The sequence below is a fragment of the Barbatula barbatula genome (assembly GCF_947034865.1).
Source record: "Barbatula barbatula genome assembly, chromosome: 16".
Taxonomy (NCBI): Eukaryota; Metazoa; Chordata; class Actinopteri; order Cypriniformes; family Nemacheilidae; genus Barbatula; species Barbatula barbatula.
The window spans coordinates 11,348,732-11,369,412 of record NC_136779.1 but is presented as its reverse complement, the minus strand read 5'-3'; the positions used below and the strand labels follow the sequence as shown (position 1 = coordinate 11,369,412).

The following is a 20,681-nucleotide window of genomic DNA, read 5'->3' as shown; positions in this document are numbered from 1 at the left end:
CAGGAAAACTGTGATAAAATCTGAGGTTATCACATACACATTTTTTTTACTTTTCTTAAGTACATGTAGAAATATTGCTGTAACACTTTACTACAGGCACTAATACTCACAATTAAGTCGTTGCTAATCAGCATGCATTTTATAAGCATATTGGCTGTTTATGAGTACATATAAAGCATGATCATATTCTACCCAATAACTAAACCTAACAACTACCTTACTAAATATTAATAAGGATCGTGAGGCGAAAGTCATATTAATGGTTTGTAAATGGCGAAAATTCGACCTTAAAATAAAGTGTGACCAATATTACTGTGGAAATGCTTAAAAGGGAATATGAACTTTTTATTTCTTTGCAGTATTTGAGGTCTGAAAAAACAGAGCATCTTTTTCTGTTATTTTGAGTAGTTTCTCCTGTTTTCCTTTCTTGCAATAAATGCACAAATAAATTTCTATTTGAAAATTGGGAGATTAGTTAGGAGTTTACAGAATTAAACAAAAATTTGCATTTGAACCTTACCACATACGTATATTTAGAAAAACGGTCTCTTAATTTTTTTCCGTGGCTGTATATCCTTACTGACGAGAAATACATTCCCAAAAAAACCACAGTCGCACAACCAGAGTCTTATTGCAAGTGTGATACAACTGGTGTTTTTAGCCACTTCTGTCCACAGTAAGATGTTCCAACGATGTGCTAAGGCAAACAACACGCCCGCGATTCGCACAAACAACTCGCGACAAAACCAACAAGCGATCACCCCAGCCAAATAGAATGGAGTGTTTCTCTGGAAAACAGTCTTCGCTGAGTGCCGCTTCGAGCCAGTTTTGTTACTTTTCGTAAACGGCGGGCTCCTCTCCAAATAACTCAAAGCACCATTCTGCCATCTCTCTCAGACACAGAAAAAAATCTCTGCCAGACGCTTCCATTATAGCCAGTAAAGACCTGCTAAAGTGCTTCTCCATCTTCACAAGCTATTGTCTGCAGGAGGACATGGCTTTAGCCAGCTGGAGCGACGAGCATTATGCCTGTGTTAGGTCTTGTATATATCACGTGTGCTGTATTTATGGACACGTGTACAGATTTGAACGACAAAGCGAAGTGTGGTCAAAGCTGGTACAGTGAAAACCAACAAAACCCATCATAATATACAAGAGAATTTAAAAAACATTTGTACTAAAAACAATGTCAAATGCATGACATTTGGGCCATGTAAACGCTTTTGTACAAAAGGTTTTCTTGCCTCCTTTCCAATACACAAATCTTGCAAAATAAAAAACGGAATTTCCAGAATGAGGGCAAGACGGAGCAACTGAAGGATTACACAAGCTTCCTTAAGAACCACCTGCCAAGCGACGCATGAGGGATCACATGGATTTCACGCATGTTCTCCTGCACGTTGAAGCAAGAAAAAAACCTGCACGCACAAGGCATGTTGCATATGCAAACAAAATCCAGGAGTCATAATTTATTCACTTTGACTTGGGAAAGCAGAAATGGCAAACACTGCATTAATGAGAACGGGTCACATTCTCCCAGGGCTGTCATCTTTAATGCAAAGATAATGCGCAGCAGTTCAATTTAAGCTGTGCAGATGAAGCCCAAACAGACAACAGACGGTCTACTTTTTCTATGCTTCCTTCAACCTTTTGTTGAAGCTAAATGGTGGGGAAATCAATAATGTACGACGCAGGAAGCCGGTACAATAATGACCGTGCGATGCGAACCAAGAGCCGTCTGCGCTCTTGGTCTTTAAAAAAGAATACGGTTACTAATGTCATGAACAAGGTCTGGAATGAAGCCATGGATTAGAACAAATGGGTCAGTAAATTTGTGTGGACCTGCAGAAGATTTGTGAATAATTCAGCGCACAGCAAGCGGCTGAAAAGAAGTGGTCTAAAACTCACAAAGTCTTAGAAACAGAGTGAAATGACTGAAGAACAGTTCGCCCACGTATGAAAGCTCTCTCTCTCTCAATTGTTTTTCCCTACTACGGTAGTCAATGGTGGCCAAGAACTGTTTGGTTACAAGCATTCTTCCAGATATTTTCCTCGGTGTATATCAGAACAAAGAAATGATTACCGATTACGAACAACGTGAGGGTGAGTTAATGAAGACATCATTTTTATTTTTGGGTGATCTGTCCCTTTAAGACTATGTCAAGTCTTCACTCGCAGCCCCTCCGAACCTCCAAAAGCATTCTGGCCAGTGGCTATGTACAGTAGTAGAGTATCATCTCTCTCTACATCTGTGCATCCCAGCTGCGCTGAAGATCTCACACTAACTGCCTCAAAGCATAAGGAAACATGAATATTTACTTTTCTCAATCATTGCAAATGTGGGTCATGAGAATTTTCAGGGTTCCGTTCATTTTCCCTGGAGACCAGATATGTAATGAACAATATGTGCAAAATGTGGACGTCAACAACTTTCAAAGTTTTTCAATTTTCCTACAGTCTACTGTATCTATAGTAAATGATCACACCGGGGGCTTACTTCATTAAAAATGTGCGTAGAATCACATAAGATGTACATATTCATATCTAAATTTCCCATGTGGTTTTGCCCATATAAAAAATGGATGTCTTTCAAACCCCCCCTGTGGTGAAAATCTAATTTTTAATCTTAATTGATGTATTTATGTGGTGTTTTTAATATGCCTTAAAACAACCCATGTGTAAATCTATCAGTCAGTGCCATTGCTGTGAATGTACTCCTGAAACCTAACTGCAGTTTACCAAAGACCATCTTAAAAATGAGGTTTAAGAGTGGGTCAGGTAGGCTGAGCTGGTATCTTTGAAATGAGGCTGGGACTCGTGTTCCACAAACACCAAATGAAGCAAGAATTCACAAATATCACAAATTCTAAAAAGAAGAATGTTGGCGAGTAAAAAATGGCAGTACCCAAAAACAATGGAAGTCAATGGTTGACAACACCGTTGTTCGGTTACCAACATTCTTCAAAATATATTCTGCGTTCTTCTGAAGAAAGAAAGTCATACAGACTAGATTTCTGGGTGAACTATCCCTTTAAGTTCAGCTCTTCCTTAAAAAGAGTTCAAATCACAGCCTCATATGCGTCCTGTATATTTCAACGTAGCTATGAAAGAAATAAAAGCGTAGCTGAGGAGCTCATGAGTTGACATTTTGACTGGTGTGCTGACAGTCGCTTCTCTTTGATATCATCATTCTTCACTTGGTTGGCCGGGTTCAGCACAGCTCTGCTTGGTAGTCAGGGCACATTTGACAGGAGGGCTGGAGAGCATTTAGCATTTAGTCCGGAGAGCCTCTGACAAATCAGCTGTTTAAGAGCTGTCAGGATGGCTGAGCACCGAGGGGTGTGACATGCCTCGAGCGGATGAAGTCACAGACGAAGATCAACAACAAGATACCAAATTCATATTCCAAGATCAATGACAATGACAAATCACAGAATTTTATGACAGTAGTGCAAAATTTGTGCAAGGTTTTAGGGGCATTAGTGGTGAGGTTGTGAATTGCAACCAACGGATCACCCCACCCCTCCCTGTCGAAGCACTACGGAGGCTGACACAGAACTAACATGTCGTCGTGTTTTTGCTTCTCAGCCAAAGGAGATAATGTATTTACGAAACACACTAGTGCAGTTTGTCCATTTAGGGCTTCTGTAGAAACAACATGGCGAATTCCATGTAAGGGGGCCAGTGGTGTATGTAGATAGAAAAAGCTCATTCTAAGGTAATAAAAACATAACACTTCATTACTTAAGGACTATACATCTCTGAAGACATAGTTATGTATATTGCATTTTTCTCAATAGATCCTCCTGAATATTACACACAGCCCCTTTAAGTAACTTGAATTGTATTGTTGTGTACTGTTTACTGCACACAGAAGAAATGTTTTATATTTATATTTGGAAAAAATAAAACAGTTTCTGAAAATATATTTACGTTATACAGTCAAATTATCAAAGCAGATGCAAGAGCAGGCCTAGTGTTGTTTATTTTATAAGTTAAAGGACCTGTAAGGGTAATTCCACAAGCTGGTGTCTCAAGCTGAATGATGAGACGAGCGATAAGAGACTTTCAGATGCAGATTACACAAGGCAAGGTCTCAATTTCATCCAAGTACAGAAGATCAGGAGCACACACTTTCAAAGAGTCTGGAAAGATCTCTTAAACCAAGGCGCTATTTGCATTTCCCATCATTACTCTAGTCAATGTTACAAGCGCCCCAGAATCAAGCCTGAGGAGAGCACGCTTCTGCAGGAAGTTCAAAGTCGGCTTTAAGTTCAGTGAGGCAAGATTACAGTATGGTCTCTCACGACCAAAAGACATCAAACACACTGTAAAAAGAGCGAGAAAGAGAACATTCAGGCAAGAAACCACATGCAATATGTTGTACATGCACTTCACTAAAGCTAACACTTCTGTAAAAAGAGCAAAACAAATAGAGGGCCCTTCAATTTTGAGGGAGTGCTTTTACATTCAGATAAATTCTTGAAAACACGTACATACTACAGGCGATAAACAGCATGAGGTCTAAACCAAACACAAGGGTTAAAGAGGTAGTTCACGTTAAAATGAAAATGTTGGTAACCAAACAACGGTATACTCTGTGACTTGCATTGGTTTTGAATGGGTGTGAATGGGTAACGCCGTCTTATGGTCACCAACGTTCTTCAAATATCTTTTTTTGTGTTCTGCAGAAGAACAAAAGTCAAACAGGTTTGAAATGACAAGATGGTGAGTAAATGATGACAGAATTTTAATTTCTATGTGTACACATTTCTGTATGTACAAATCTTTGTAAATAAACATTTTTTTCCACACACCAAGACTATATCAACTATCACACCGTCCAGCACAGCCAGAAACCTGGCGGTGGTAATCGATGATCGGCTTAACCTCACAAGAAATGTTGCCAGCACCACCCGGTCCTGTAGATTCATCCTCTACAACATTAGGAAAATTAGACCTTTCCTATCGGAGCACTCTACGCAAGTCCTAGTCCAGGCTCTTGTCCTGTCCAAACTGGATTATTGCAATGCGCTTCTGGCTGGACTTCCTGCTTGCACAATCAAACCTCTCCAGATGATCCAGAATGCGGCGGCAAGAGTGGTCTTCAATGCATTTAACTCCGCTCTTCAACAGGTTACACTGGCTCCCTGTTGCCGCCCGCATAAAGTTCAAAGCTATGCTCCTCGCCTATAAGACCACCACCGGGTCCGCACCATCGTATCTCCACTCGCTAATGCAGATCTATGTTCCTGCCAGATCACTGCGGTCTGCAAAGAAACAACGACTAGTGGTACCATCCCAAAAACGAAAAAAGTCACTCTCCCGTACCTTCTCTGCATCTGTTCCACATTGGTGGAATGATCTACCAGCTGCTACAAGATCAGCAGACTCGGTTGCCATCTTTAAAAAACGCATCTCTTCCGTCAACACGTCTCCGATTGATTTATCCTAATTCTTTACCCTTTCCTTCTTAAAAAAAAAGAAATACTAACCTCACCTTTCTTAGCTTTGTATACTGTGCTAGGCTTTAATGGACTAGTTTTGATGCACTTATGTATTTTGTTGCCTATGTTGTTATAATTGCTTTGGATAAAAGCGTCTGCCAAATGACTAAATGTAAATGTTAATGTATTATATGAAGTGCAAAACATTATTAAATAGGTAAAAATAGCATATAACAAATTCAATATGCATTGTTCTTATTGTTGTTATTTTTATATCTTTTAATAATCCATTTTAATAATCTTGCCTAGGTCCTTGCATACAGGATGTAATCATAATAATAATAACTATTCTGTTTGTATTGTATATTATCTGTCCACCTATACGAGCCACTCAATAAATCTAAAATCAATTATCAAACATAATAATTGAACCTGTCTAAGGACACTCAAAAACTCGACTAAGGATCTGCTACACGCAATGGTGCGTATCACAAAGAAAGAGAATCTGGCCCTGTTTTTACGAACCGCCACCAAGCTCCAGCATAATAACAACTGAATTAACGACTACACGCAGCTAATCTCAACGGGGCCGATTACCAACAAAAGCCCTGTTGCCATCAAACCTGCACAGCTGCCATCATTTCGATTTAAAAGCCCGCTCTCTACGCACCCTTTTCTCTCCTGCTTTCTTGTTGAAACGGAGCCCTCGGGGCTTCCACACTCCACTTTAAATTTGCATGTCAAAGTTGCTGCCGAAACTACAGCGGAAGGCAGTTAGCAGCTTTCGGCTCTGAGAAACAGGAACAGAGAGGCAGGTGCGTGGATTCTGCGCATCAGCACAACCGAGCTATATCTAGACCGTGCATAAGCCTGTCAAGATCGTGACATTTTTTCTGAGGATTATTTGTCATGCAAATAATTGCAATTTACAAAAGTGCTCATATCACTTGCAGCGTAAGCTTAACAGACAATCAATTTAAGAAGTTACACACAGTATTCATATTGAACTAGTAGTAATCATACACTATAAAAAAAAATCCCTCTTCCAAAATGTTCTCCCTACAAAGATAATAAAGTAACGTGAACAGAATTTTTTGTTGAAGGATCAAATTATTGTTTTATATATACTTAGATTAGACTAAACATGTTTCTAACAAAGATTTGGTTGACTGGAATTAGTGGAATTAGATTCTCAAGTTTTTGTCAAAAACGTGTACAATAAATACAATTGTAGTAATAGACAAATCTTTTGGGAGGTGAGTCGACTTCAGTCCTTGTGTGTTGAGTGCTTGTGATGGTCGCCTTATCATATTCAATTGACTCAACATTTTTTTCCAGTAGGTCCTTCGGAATGCTTTGTAAACAAATATTTGACGATATATTTTGTTCGTTTTTTTTTTTAAGTCAGATGAATATTTTAAAATTATAATACAACATAAAAATGAGCATTAATAAATATTACTTATAAGTTTATTTAATACAGGATTAAATATTATCTTCTCAATCTATATATAATATATATCTATATATAATATAATATTACTATTATAGCAATTTTTTTTGCACCAGTCTCGAATCTCTCACGGTCGACTGCCGGCCATACAAACACACTAAAACACAACAAAGTCCAGGCCTGGTCCCGGTCCTCTCTCGTCGTACCCTCCTGTCGCTCGTCCTTTTATGCTCCCGGAGCTTCTCGGTTAGAGATTCAAGACCGGTGCAATGCGCAGCTGACACTCATCATCACTCACATCACCGGCCTCATTCCTTAATGCTAACAAGAGAAAACCCAAGCATGAGGTTAAAAATAGCCAGATTTTGATCTGAGACCAACTACCAACTGCTGGTAGTGCAAAACGAATAAGCTCCGAGCATTTACAAAGCGTGCTGTCTACACGCCAGACCTGGGGTTGATTGACTCTTGATTGGCTGTCCTTGAGGTGGGATACAGGCTGGCAGTGCCCGTCTGGGTCCCGGTAAATTAGGTCTGCCTTTCATGCTCTAAAAAGTCTACCTTTGAAGGGCTGCTCAGGGGCCACCGGCTCTGGCTGGCACACTCTCCAAATCACATGCGGAAGAGGGCGAGGTGCCACAAGCCAATTACCAGCCCCTGGGTGAACAGAGGCAAACAGGAGGAAAATGAAAGGACAGGGAATCAAGAGTGCTGTCAGAGTGGCCCATCCTCATTAGCACATACAGGGCCCCGTTGATGCTGCTGATGAGAGCAGGGGTAGAGAGGGCAGCACCACGGGACACAGTACCACAGCGAGAGCAATCGGGTTCTTATACGCACCATTCGAAAGTCTAAGAGCGCATCAGCCTCAGATATGAAAAGCTGGAAATCTGTCGATAGCACGGAGCTCCCCGGGTGGCAAGATTGATGGTGATTGATATTGGACTTTAGATAAGAATATAAATAAATGGATGAGAATTTCCTAAACCCCACATGTCAATACTTCAAAATCTTGGTCTGCGAGGTTCTCTAGTATGAAATTAAAGTGCTGGAAAGGTAGCCATCAGAGTGTAGTTCCAACATGTCAATTTCTAAAAATCATCTGAAGGCCACCTTTAAAGTGCCACGTTGATATTTGTACCAAAAAAACTTTCTATAAGAACAAGCTAGCTTTATTTGCCATTTTGTGCACCGCTGAGCTAAACCGTATCCGATTTTCTTTTACTAAATATGCTGGAAAATTGATGCAAAACTGACTTGATTCTGTCAGTATTTCGTAAGATTAATTATAGCAACACATGTTTGAGGTACAAGATGCAGAACGAGAAACAGCTGTACCTTGTTGCCGATGGCTTTCTTAGGCGGGAAATTGAAGGCGTCAACCAGTGGGAACTGCGACCGCAGGTTATTGTGCAGTGCTCTGAACTCAGCATACCGCCGATACACGTTCCACTCATTGTCCAGGATCCTGATGTATACCTGAAACAACAGAACGCACATATTTCATCCATTACAGTAAATTGCATAAGAGCAAAGCATTTATGCGTGTGTGATGTATTTTAAGTCAAAACCAGATTTCATGTAATATTACAGTCAATGGCTGAAAAGGTATAACAAGGTGGGAAAAAGGAAAAGATCATACATTCTTTTATCATTTACTCATTCTCGTGTCATTTCAAACCTGTATGACTTTCTTTCTTCTGCAAAACATAAAAGCAAATTATTTGAAGAACCTTGATAAACAAACAACATTGGACTGCTTTGATTTCCACTGTATAAAAACAAAACCACTAAGACATTTCTCAAAACCTATTTTTTTGTGTTCACAGATGAAAAAAACTATTTACAGGTTTGGAAGAGATAACTATATTCCACCTTAGAAAGGTTGCCAAATGACAAAATATTCTACTTAATATTCTGGAACAATGCACATTGGAAAAAGGGCTTAGAAAAGAACTAAAAAATAGATACAATTTAATTGAATGCATGTATTATTATTATTATTATATTAAAGCTATTTTTCAGTTTGTTGTTTTAATTCAGATTAGTCTTTGTCTTGTACTCTGCGACTGTACATTTTTAGTTTATCAGTATATTCAGTTATTATTTTATGTTTTAGAACTTTAATATTTGAAGACTGTTAAAGGTGCAGGGATAGTTCATTCAAAAATAAAAATGTATGTATTCACCCTCACATCATTCAAATTCTTTATTCTGTGTAAGATATTTTGAGAAATGTCACATTGGTTTTGTGTCCATGCAATGGAAGTCAAAGGGGACCGATGTTGTTAGGTTACCAATATTCTTCAAAATATCTTCTTTTGTGTTCAGAAAAGCCATTAAGGTGAATAAATGATGAACAAAAATATTTTTTGGGTAAACCATCCTTTCAAGTAACTGATATTATCATGTACAACTTTCTCATATTAATAAATTTGAATATTACAAACCGTTTCATTGTAAACATCAATTTCAAAGGAGGAAGACGAAGGAGAAGTTTCTATTTCAAAGCCTTGCTTTATCCTTCAGAGCAGGACAGAGAAGCCCGGATCACATTTCTGAAGCAAGTCCCGCCTCACAGTGAAACAGCACACTAAAGTCTCCTAAACCGGCAGCAGTCAGTCCACTGGGATGTAAGCAGTGTGTGTATGTCTGGTTTTAGTAACAGGATCTCATGAGAGGTTAAACTCTGACAGCCTGTTAGTACCTGTGAGGCCACACTGACAGTGAAAAACTCTGATGTCAGAGCGTCATTGCAACCGGCACGCGAACCTGAACTGCTGGCAAAATAGCTCAAACGGCCTTAAAAACGTTTGCACTTTCTTTCATTCGCAGCGTCGTTCCGCAACCTAGTGAGATGTCTGCAAGTTTGAAAAGTGTGTGTGAAGGCAAGCGTGTCTATGAGTGATCAAAGAGGCTGATGAAAAACATCTCTCAGATCTGAGATCCAGATCGATAACTAAAGGGCACCTGAAAGCTTTCCCCATAGCGCACTGGGAGAAAACAAGAACGCCTTTATAAATCTCACCTAATTTGAAGAATTTAACAACGAAGTATTCGGTTGTTTAGTCTGACATCGCACTCCACCACATATGGAAGGTCATATACGGTTTCCGGGTCCAAATGCTCAATAAAGGGGCTATAGGCAAACAACATAAAATGCTAATGTACGCTCATTGCGGGCTGTAAAACTATGGGAAAAACACGATCCTAACCTTTCTCTTTGTAAGGAAATCCCACATGGCCAGGCAGTGATTCATTTTTCATAATTTATTCAAGTATTGATGTCGGAGATTCCGTATGCTCTGGTGCTGGAGAGAGACGTAGCAGAATACCAAATAAGAATTAGTCACAACCAGGAGGCTATTACGCTTTTACCAACCATTATCCTTAATAGGTCGTGTGCTCAATTTCAGTTTAGTTTGGATTGGTGCTTTCGTGAATAGGCCTGTAGGATGTTTATTAAATGGAATTCTCCTCACAAATGAGCTTGATAGTAACTTCCTTGTGTAAATCCTCCTTACGATTAAACCTCCAAAATCTGTTAAAATATTAATCAGTGGAATATTTCATTGAAATCAGATTATGACACATAATGATGAACATCCTCACTAAACCACTCACACAAACCGGAAAGGTTTTATGGCTTTAACTGTTAGAAATCAAAATGACAAAGTGACGGTGTGTTAAAGCGATCATAATCCCATTGAGGCGGTCTCATTAGCATACATATTTATGGCAACAAATCATCCTCTAAAGAGTAATCACATCCCACCTCAATAATCAAAAATGAATTCTCCTAAAAGCGTTTGAAGAATCCTCGGAGCTCTCGGTGAAAAGCAACTCTTTCTTGACAAAAATAAAACCATTTTCAAATTAAATAAAATTTCAAGGCACGTCAATTCAATACTGGAAAAGGCCAGACAAGGAAAACAGCCAATATTAAAGTGGAAAACCTTAATAACATTTCATCATATTTATCTACAACCTCGAAGAAATTTTAAGTGATGCTTGGCAGTGTAAAATCTTCAACATGGTTACTATTGTATTCAGGTCCGGGGTGGTTTTGTTTCAATGTTATGCAGTTTGCTTGGTGTTATGCGTGGTCGCCTGCAGGTCTGAGTCAAAGGAGCTCATTCCCAAGTCTATGATATTCTGACCCCTCGACATTACTGGGGATCCTTCCTTAGGTGTTTTTTACACACCTTACACGGCTCGTTGGAATGCTTGATTCTGATTGGCCAGTCGCAACATTTGCAGGTTCGTTATTCCCAGATTACAACCTCTCAATCCTAATAACACACGTTTATCAGTGGTTATACGTTTTTTTGACAAATTAAATATAAATATATCTTTTAAAAATATATATGACATTATATTTACAAATGATTAAACCAAATTTCCTTTCTCGACATTTGAACACAGTTTTCTACCTTAAATCTAAAAGTAAACAGCTTTCCGCACGGAAGGTCTGCCTTCGGTAAAAATGAGCTAATAAAATATTTGAATTTTAATAAATCTATTGCAACATGTAACATTAGCCGTGTAATAAGCGGGAAAGTGTACAAACAGCCGGCTGCGAAATAAGCCCCTTCAGCCAATGTTGTGGCTTATTTCTGCGATAACAACTGGCTGCCTGTGTATTATCCCTTGTGTATCATATTCACTTTTACTTCCCTAAAGGACACAAAACAGAAACATAATTAAAGCTCTGTACGTAGACTTGAATGCCGAGTTGCCAGATCCTGGGTTGACAGATTTTCTGCGCATTTTCAAAACATCTAAATAGTTAAGACAGAAAACCCCACAGAGATTGCACATTCCGATACTTCTCACCACCACACTAAATTGCCGCATCTGAAAAACGCCCCCTTATTCCGGCACCTCGGAATTTACAAATGATGCACTGACCCCAGCCCAAATACAGAAACTAAAAATATGCCATTCATTTCTTTCACGAAGGAAATAACATTCATTAAATAATGAACTCAGTACGATTAATACAAATTGTAATGCTTGCCGAACCAAGGACTCCAAACTAATTTTGCTTTTGTTTTTAACAATCACAATTTAGGTAAAAGGTAAGTAAAATAGTAAGATTAAAATCTACTACATTAATCTGGGACTGTCAGGAAAACATTAAGCAATGAGTTCAATTGAGCAGCCTTGTATTTGTTTCACCATGGACATAATGGAAAAGCCATTTATCTTTGGAAACAATGATGGAGGAAGAAAAGAGCAGCCCGTGTATGATTCATACTAAAAGCAAATGTCAGCCTGGGGGAGGATGCTAATATTTTGCCCAGCTATAAAGGCATTTACAATATCTCATTATATCCATATTGCGAGAGGAAGTGTTTTCTCACAAAGATATCGTGAGATGCACGGAAAAGACACAGAGCAACTCACACATGCCGCTCACACGGTCTCGGTTCCAGCTCAGACGCCCTACACTGTATCTGCCAGGATGCTATCGGTCTGAAGATGGAATGCCGGGCGTTAATGTCGGTTTTGGCAGAGTGTCTAATTGGAGGTGCCCAGCTGTGGTAAAAGCTGTTGTTTGACCCCTTCCATTTCCAGTGAAATCATACAGGGGAGACGCCTCCTCATGTCAGAGAGAGAGCGGTACACTCCTCTACTTACAGAGACTCCGTACATACTCTGCCGAGCCATTCAGCTTAACTACAGCTGTCAGAGTGCCTGCGGGAGTGCAGGGGTCTACTCCCGCTGTGGGCTCACTGGAGAGATTTGTCTTTCAGACAGTACTAGAATTATGTGCATTATTCTAATTTGCCCAATAAGGTATGTTTTGCATTCTTGTGCAAAAAGAAAAACGCACAATGCCCCGCTGGGTTCATTTAACTCATTGTCGTCAACAAGCTTTAATCTTGCGGTCCCCGATGCTACTCTAGCTGGAATAGAACAGAATGGAATCGACTGAAATTGCTGCCAAAGTTTTGAGCAGGAAACTAACTCCAGTAACAATCCACTCTGATCCTCTTTGCTCACTTTAAGATAAAACAAAGGAAAGTCTTCAAGGAAAATCTTCCCACTTGGTGGCCATGTTTTCGACAGTTACCAACAATTAAACCTGACATCATTTGTACCATAAAATGTGTTTTTTAAAGAAGCAAAAATATTCTCCTCGTTCACACTCATCTCATTCCAAATTCACAGGAAAATATTAAGAAGAATGTTGGAAACCAAATAACAATGGAACCCATCGGCTTCGATTGTATGGAGTAAAGAGTCATATAGGTCTTGACTGACATGAAGCAAATAAATATTGAGTGTTTTGGGATGAAATATCCAAATTGTGTTGAAAAGCTCGGCTGCATATGCGCGGGGGGTAAGCAAGTAATTCACAACACTCTGTCAGGAGCCCGTCCCACAGAATATAATTTAACAAAAGGCGGGACTCTCGCGGCTAGAGCAACCACAATTTCCCCAATTAAACTGCTTCACCTTCTTAATATTAACTGTACCATCTTTGAAGTTATACCATTCCAAGGGAAAGTTCTGCTCTTCACTTAAGGTAAAAATCACAGAAGCTCATCACTGTTCTACTGCACTACAGTGACGAACTGACCTACGGCGCATCCTTCCCCCGCCCTTTTCGAACCACTATGACGGCTGATACTGGACAAAGACGTTGTCATGTTTTCGCTTATTAGCCGAAGAAAATAACATATTTACGAAACGTGCTCTGTAGTAGGGTTGTCACAGTACAATAAACATGTCTTACGATACTAACCCGGCTTAAGCATCTCGATACCAAGTAGTATCACGATGTTGTGAAATGTTCATAATTCAAATCTATACAAAAAAACATAGATTTAGAGTAAACATTTTGTATTGACTAAAGTAAACTGTATTATACTTTGCACTAGAATATGTTGTTGTATTCACTGCAGTAACTGGATAAATTGTTGCAAATACTGTAGTAAAGTTAAATATTTACTATGGTAAGACTCAAAAACACTAGTATGAGCTTTAGTAGTTTACTGTAGTAAATACTAAAGCACACTAGATAAGTTTTCACATGGGAACTTTCATTTCATTGATACAGCAGTCTTTATAAAGGGAAATATTACGCTTCATTTAAGTGCAGTTAGTGAATCATTTAACCAAATCCTTCAAAACGCTAATTTTTATAATTTTCTCGCCGAGTCATTCAAAACACACATTAATTTAGGAGATAAACACAGCTAAAAGGCAGATGTAAATATTAATGCGAATATGCAACATTAACTATGGTACTTCTATTAAAAAAAAGAGAGGCATCGCGGGTATTTTGAAGATAAAGCTTCGCGATGCTACCGTAGCACCGGTACACGTGCAACCCTACTGTGTGGAGCACTTTGTCCATTTAGGAATATTTTAGAATAATGATGCGCGGATTGCGGATAAATCTGAGGCCGCTGCGGATAATCCGCGGATCGGGCGGGTAAAGTAATAAAAACAAGTACATTCTGATTAATTGCGAGTGGGTCGCGGGTGAATAAGATCAGCCATTAGTTATACAAATATTAACTACATTCTCTAAAATATGAACGTGTTTTAAATGCATTTTCATCAGGTAGGCGGGCACTAATTTGCAGACTCTGATTAAAAAAATGTGCGGGTCCATTCTTAAAGCAGAAATGGAGGCAAAACAGATCCGAGTGAAAATTAAAAAAGGAGAATTAAATCAAATTAGAGTCAACTGCACTGTAATTGGCGCCGATGTTTATACGTTTATCCAGTAATTGCTCGGGCTGAACATTATAGTTTGTGTGTTGCAATGACAGCGATATTCCTATTAAAGTCTGAAGGAAGAAATAAATCCTGTGGCAAAGTCAAACTTTTGCGCTGTAAATAAAAGTGTTTTATTAAAAGCAGCCTAAGATCGCCGTATTAGTTATCATTAGCTCTAACATCACTGAAGCTGCTGTAAAAAATGAATGACCCACTGACATCACGCTTAAATCAAAGAATTAGAATTGGAATGAATAATGTGATGATCGGACGCAGAGATCTAGAACAGAGAATATTATAGGTGCGGGCGGGTGGTGGGTGGATGATTTGTTAAAAGCAGCGGACTCTGATCCGCGCATCTCTACTCTCTACTGTAGAAACAACATGGTGGAATCCATGTAAGGGGACCTGCGGTGGATGTAGGTAGAAACTTTAAGGTAATAAAAACATAATGCTTCATTGTGTAAGATCTGTATTCACCCCTGAACAACATATCCACCTTCATATCACACACTGCGCCTTTAAGAATCAATATTGAATAGCAAAATCCAATGATATAGTTTTGATTCTGGAAAGCAGTCATGGCAGTACACAGCTTCGCAATCTGCCACACACCCTGAAGTTCATTCTTCTCTCTGGTTCTACCGAGACAAAACATTTGGCAAATTAGGCAGAAAATAGAACCCATTTGGAAAATTGCTGTGCCAGAGCCATGATGTACTGTAAGAGAATGAGTGAGCCAGAGAAAGAAATAGAGAGGAAGGAACGGAGAAGAGGGAGCAATAAGAACCAGTGACGAGAGTATTTCATTAGAAACATTCAGCCACAGCATCTGTCACCTGTGTGCAGAGTGCGAGCAGGTGTGTGTTTGTGTTCAAAGGAAACCCATTACCCTAAAAAAAAACCAGAAGAAATATGTGAAATTAAGGAATAATGCACCAAAAAAATAAAAACGGTTATTTACTCGCAGTCTATTTGATTTAAACACTATCTATATAGTCACGTGTTTAAGTATTGTGATTTATAGCTCGTCTGATGAACAAACCGAAATTTACGTAATAATTCATTGCAAGTACTTATGGTCAGACCTCATCTGTCACTCCAAGATCTGACCGGCTAAATCGTCATCAACAACCAATCGCAGTTGAACGGCACTGAAACTACAAGAATTAAATAAAGGCAAGAATAATCCAGCAGTAGATTCTGTGCACTCGCCCTCACCTCTCTGTCCAACGTGTATCAATCTAATTTTGGTGTGAGACTTCAGGCGTGATGCCCTCTAAAGTTTCGGCCACCGTGGGTCAAGACAAACAACGCAGAGTGAGCCAGTTTGGGTGGGAGGCAGTGATGCAGACAGGGGGTGAAGACAGCAGCAGATGGGCCCATAAATACTGTTCGACTGGGTTAGTGCCATCACACGCCAGCATGAAAGAAACTCTGCTAAAATGTTTATTAGAGGTGTGAATCAAGACGGATTTAAATGGGGATTTGGAGAATTAAATAGAAAAAAGGTGAAATGAGGTGAAATAAGGAACAGGGTTATATGATGATACCAACAGAGACCACAAATGGTATCACCTTTTAAATTGAGCTAAATTTGTTTGCAGTCTACTAAAATGTACATCTCATATAGTTCCATTTCCCTGAGCTCCATCCAATTAATAGGCAATTCTATCAGTTCATTGCCTTATACAGTAGGTGAAGAGTTTGTGATTGCCATAAAAGCTTCATTTTTTTAGCAGCGGGCCGGATTATCCAACGGGCATTCTGGGTCCAAGCCCAGGGGCCCATGCGCGATTGGGGCCCAAGCAAGGGAAAGAAAATTTCACACAACAGTGTTTCCGCTATATTCATTCTTCCGTGCGCTTCTCTGGCCCGCGCATACAAAACAGTGTTAACTTTGTGAATCTAACTAAGGAGGTCTATCTCTTGATTTAACTTTTACGATCCCTTTAGCAGCTTTTGTTCAGAAAAAGCGCAGCGACAAATCTAATTACTTCATGGATAAACCTTACATTTCATTCAGTGGGAAAATGTCGCCACGCGAGTGCGAGGTCTCTCTCTTTGGCGTAACGCTGTACAGTGAGCCACAGGAAGAAGCAGCACATTTAATTCACCATATGACAAGTGACGCCGGAATGAAATGAGTATCCTTTGGCGTTTCCAACAACCTGTCACTGTTATCGACTGTTTAGATATACTGTATTAACATTAACATGCACATGCACATGGTTGCCTAGTCGGAGGCTGTGTGAGAATAGCCAAAATCATCTGTGATTTCAGGTAAAGGCTGGCTACTCATAATATTCGTTAATGCCGTTTTACACATTACTCGTTTGCATAAGAACATGGGTCGCGAGGTGCTTGTTACACAAACAAAGATCAACAAATTACTAAAGTATAATCATTGACAAAGAAATGAAGATGCTAATCAGAAAATATTTGAGAATTGCACTGAACAATATTCTTAAGCACTTCCCATAATTCATCTTTAAAAGTTCTTATATTTTCTCTTGAGAAGGTTTTTTGAATCCGGCGTGTTTGTGTGAATTATGGAAAAAATCTGATAAAACTGAATTGGTAGAGGTGTGGCAGTGTGTGCTGCTTGCATATGCCAGTGAGTGGCATTTCATAATATTGTTGCAGCTGGTCCAGGAACGCATTGTTGCAATCATGTGGTGTAAATCCTGTATGATAGAGGATGCGTCCGGGTGTTGATATTGTCCTTCAAAGTTGTGGGCAAAGTTTGTAATTTGTCAATGTAATCCTGTGGAAGATAGAGGTGTTTCCTGGTACTCTATAATTTATAATGTTGTTGTGCGTATGTGTGTGTATGGGGGACCACAAGACACTTGTGCCCAGGGCCCTTTGAATTCTTAATCGGGCCTGATTAGCAGTGTGAGCTCAGGCCTGCTGTATGAACCTTCTAAGGTCAGTAGTGGAGCCAAAATAAATGTAGGTTCTTGTCCATTTAACTTTGGCTAAATTGCCTCTTAAATCTCCAATTCACTAGTTGATGTTCTGATCAACATTGTGTGCACGTGTGTTGACACGGTTTTACTAGATATAAAATGGTTAGTTCTGGGGCTTCATTCTGATTGGTTAGTTCTGGGGCTTCATTCTGATTGGTTGTGTCGGGTTCTTAACTGTTGTAAAATTCCCCAAAACATACACCTGACCTCATTACATAAGTGTCACCGTAAAAACAGTACGTTCTATATACAGGGAATATACAGGAATCATGGAGCTAAATTTAATTCTTTTTAAGACCTTTTTCAAGACTCTTTCAAGTCATTTTAAGACCTCACCGCCACTTTTTTGTTTAAATCGGTTACACTTTAACTTACTATATAATGATTGTAAGATAGCACAACTAAACTTAGTTTGTAATAACTCCTTATTAATTAAAGATAATTTAGAAGGGTGGGCACAAGAGAATGAATTGAGCGACTAACCCAATGCAAGGTTTATTAAAAAAGAGAAACAAGGCAAGGCTAAACGCCTTCTCACACACGGAGCAGTACACCTCACGGTTATTCCCAGAGACGGCCCTTCAGCTGTTTCAACTCTTTATCCTCCAATCATGTTGTTTAACAACCGGGTGTTAATGGACCTCCCACTATTAACCTACTGTAACAAGATTCAATAGAAGGGAAGGGAAGGAAGGAGACGGGAACCGGCGAACATAAACTAACTTTTAATTAACAAACTCAAATGTAAGTAAACACACACAAACCACAACATAAATTCCAGGCCTGGTCCTCTCTCACTGACGGTCCGATCACTTGTCCTTTTTGTCATGTGCTGGTTTAAGATGGTCATGTGCTGGTTTAAGATGGTCATGTGCTGGTTTAAGATGGTCATGTGCCGGTTTAAGATGGTCATGTGCTGGTTGAAGATGGTCATGTGCCGGTTGAAGATGGTCATGTGCCGGTTGAAGATGGTCATGTGCCGGTTTAAAATGGTCATGTACTGGTTTAAGATGGTCATGTGCTGGTTTAAGATGGTCATGTGCTGGTTTAAACGGTCATGTGCTGGTTTAAACGGTCATGTGCTGGTTTAAGATGGTCCTGTGCTGGTTTAAGATGGTCATGTGCTGGTTTAAGATGGTCATGTGCTGGTTTAAACGGTCATGTGCTGGTTTAAACGGTCATGTGCTGGTTTAAGATGGTCCTGTGCTGGTTTAAGATGGTCATGTGCTGGTTTAAGATGGTCATGTGCTGGTTTAAACGGTCGTGTGCTGGTTTAAGATGGTCATGTGCTGGTTTAAACGGTCTTGTGCTGTTTTAAGATGGTCACGTGCTCGTTTAAGATGGTCACGTGCTCGTTTAAGATGGTCACGTGCTTGTTTAAGCTGGTCACGTGCTTGTTTAAGATGGTCACGTGCTTGTTTAAGATGGTCACGTGCTTGTTTAAGATGGTCACGTGCTTGTTTAAGATGGTCCTGTGCTGGTTTAAGATGGTCATGTGCTGGTTTAAGATGGTCATGTGCTGGTTTAAACGGTCTTGTGCTGTTTTAAGATGGTCACGTGCTTGTTTAAGCTGGTCACGTGCTTGTTTAAGATGGTCACGTGCTTGTTTAAGATGGTCACGTGCTTGTTTAAGATGGTCCTGTGCTGGTTTAAGATGGTCATGTGCTGGTTTAAGATGGTCGTGTGCTGGTTTAAGATGGTCGTGTGCTGGTTTAAGATGGTCATGTGCTGGTTTAAGATGGTCATGTGCTGGTTTAAACGGTCTTGTGCTGTTTTAAGATGGTCACGTGCTTGTTTAAGCTGGTCACGTGCTTGTTTAAGATGGTCACGTGCTTGTTTAAGATGGTCACGTGCTTGTTTAAGATGGTCTCGTGCTCGTTGAAGCTGGTCACGCGCTCGTTTAAGCTGGTCACGTGCTTGTTTAAGCTGGTTAAAATTAAAACAATTATAGAGCCCTCTCCCTCCCTTCTTAAATAGCCTATATTAGGCCTATAACTGACTGCTTAAAGAATGTACTGTACAACAAGTGTCCTTCAACATTATAAGTGAAAACTATGAATAAATGAAAGTTCACGTCTCTCCTCCAAACTCCGCCCACAAAATCTGAATGTTCTCTCAGGTGGACTCATGGCCGGGATGCACAATTCCCTTTAGTAAAGGGGTGCACGTGCCCACTGTATGATGTTAAAGGATCTCGCGGGTGGCGGGGCTACTGTCAGACCGCACACTCCAGTCTGAAGTACACAAGTTACCGATCGGTAAAGATGCTTTCATTCAGAAATTTCCTCCGGCGCGGCAAGTTCCGTGCTGTGTCTTACTCTGAATTTAAAAGTGCTCCACACACTAACAACATGTTTGCAAAATGGCAATTAAGACTTAAGACTTTTTAATGGTCTTAATTTTCTCTAAATGTATTTATGAACTTCTAATACTTTTTAAGACCCTGCATATACCTTGATGTCCTATGGGAGTATTATGAATACATTTCAGACATACACTGCATCCACCATGTTTTTGCGTCATGTGAACCCTATGCCCTTTGACCTATGACGTATTCACAACGACCTACATTGGCATTGATAAAAACATAATTTAGTCATGAGAAATTCCATTATTGGCACTTACATTTATACAGATACAGACATCCACCTTAGTTATCCACTATTTTATTTTATTTACTTTTGAAATTTGAGCATTGCTCAGCTTCCGTGGCATCATGGGATAGAACGGTGTATGTCCACTGTAAACTCTCAAATCTCGGCGGAAGCCTTACACCATCTAGGTATTTCAAACCAGTGTTGGGCAAGTTACTCAGAAAAAGTAATGAGTTACTAGTTACTAATTACATATTCAATAGTGTAATAATATTGCTTTACAAATGACTCTCTCCAAACGTATTTAATAACTTATTACTAATTAATGCATATATCCTATATCAAGCTTGATTAGTTAAGTGATTCAAGGATAGACATGAAACGGCTTTTTGTTTTAAAATTTTTTTAAAACTACATAAAAGTATTACAAATGTGATAATTATAGATTAAAGCACACATTTTAAAGTTAGACTTTGAC

The 20,681-nt window shown here is 39.5% G+C and overlaps 1 protein-coding gene across 6 annotated transcripts in view; it reads right to left on the bottom strand.

Annotated features, from left to right (window-relative positions):
- The window catches only part of snx29 (sorting nexin 29), a gene marked incomplete at its 5' end in the record, with an annotated part of 85,837 nt that overhangs the window by 8,277 nt on the left and 56,879 nt on the right, over positions 1 to 20,681 (bottom strand). For 5 of the 6 annotated variants that reach the window (XR_013787755.1, XR_013787756.1, XR_013787757.1 and 2 more), the window contains one exon: positions 8,239 to 8,379. Coding sequence is in view for 3 of the 6 variants with exons in the window: in XM_079476381.1 (XP_079332507.1) it covers positions 8,239 to 8,379 (141 nt within the window). Of the gene's footprint in view, positions 1 to 8,238; positions 8,380 to 10,149; positions 10,212 to 20,681 lie in introns of those variants that run through there. The other variant, XM_079476382.1, reaches the window with a different exon arrangement.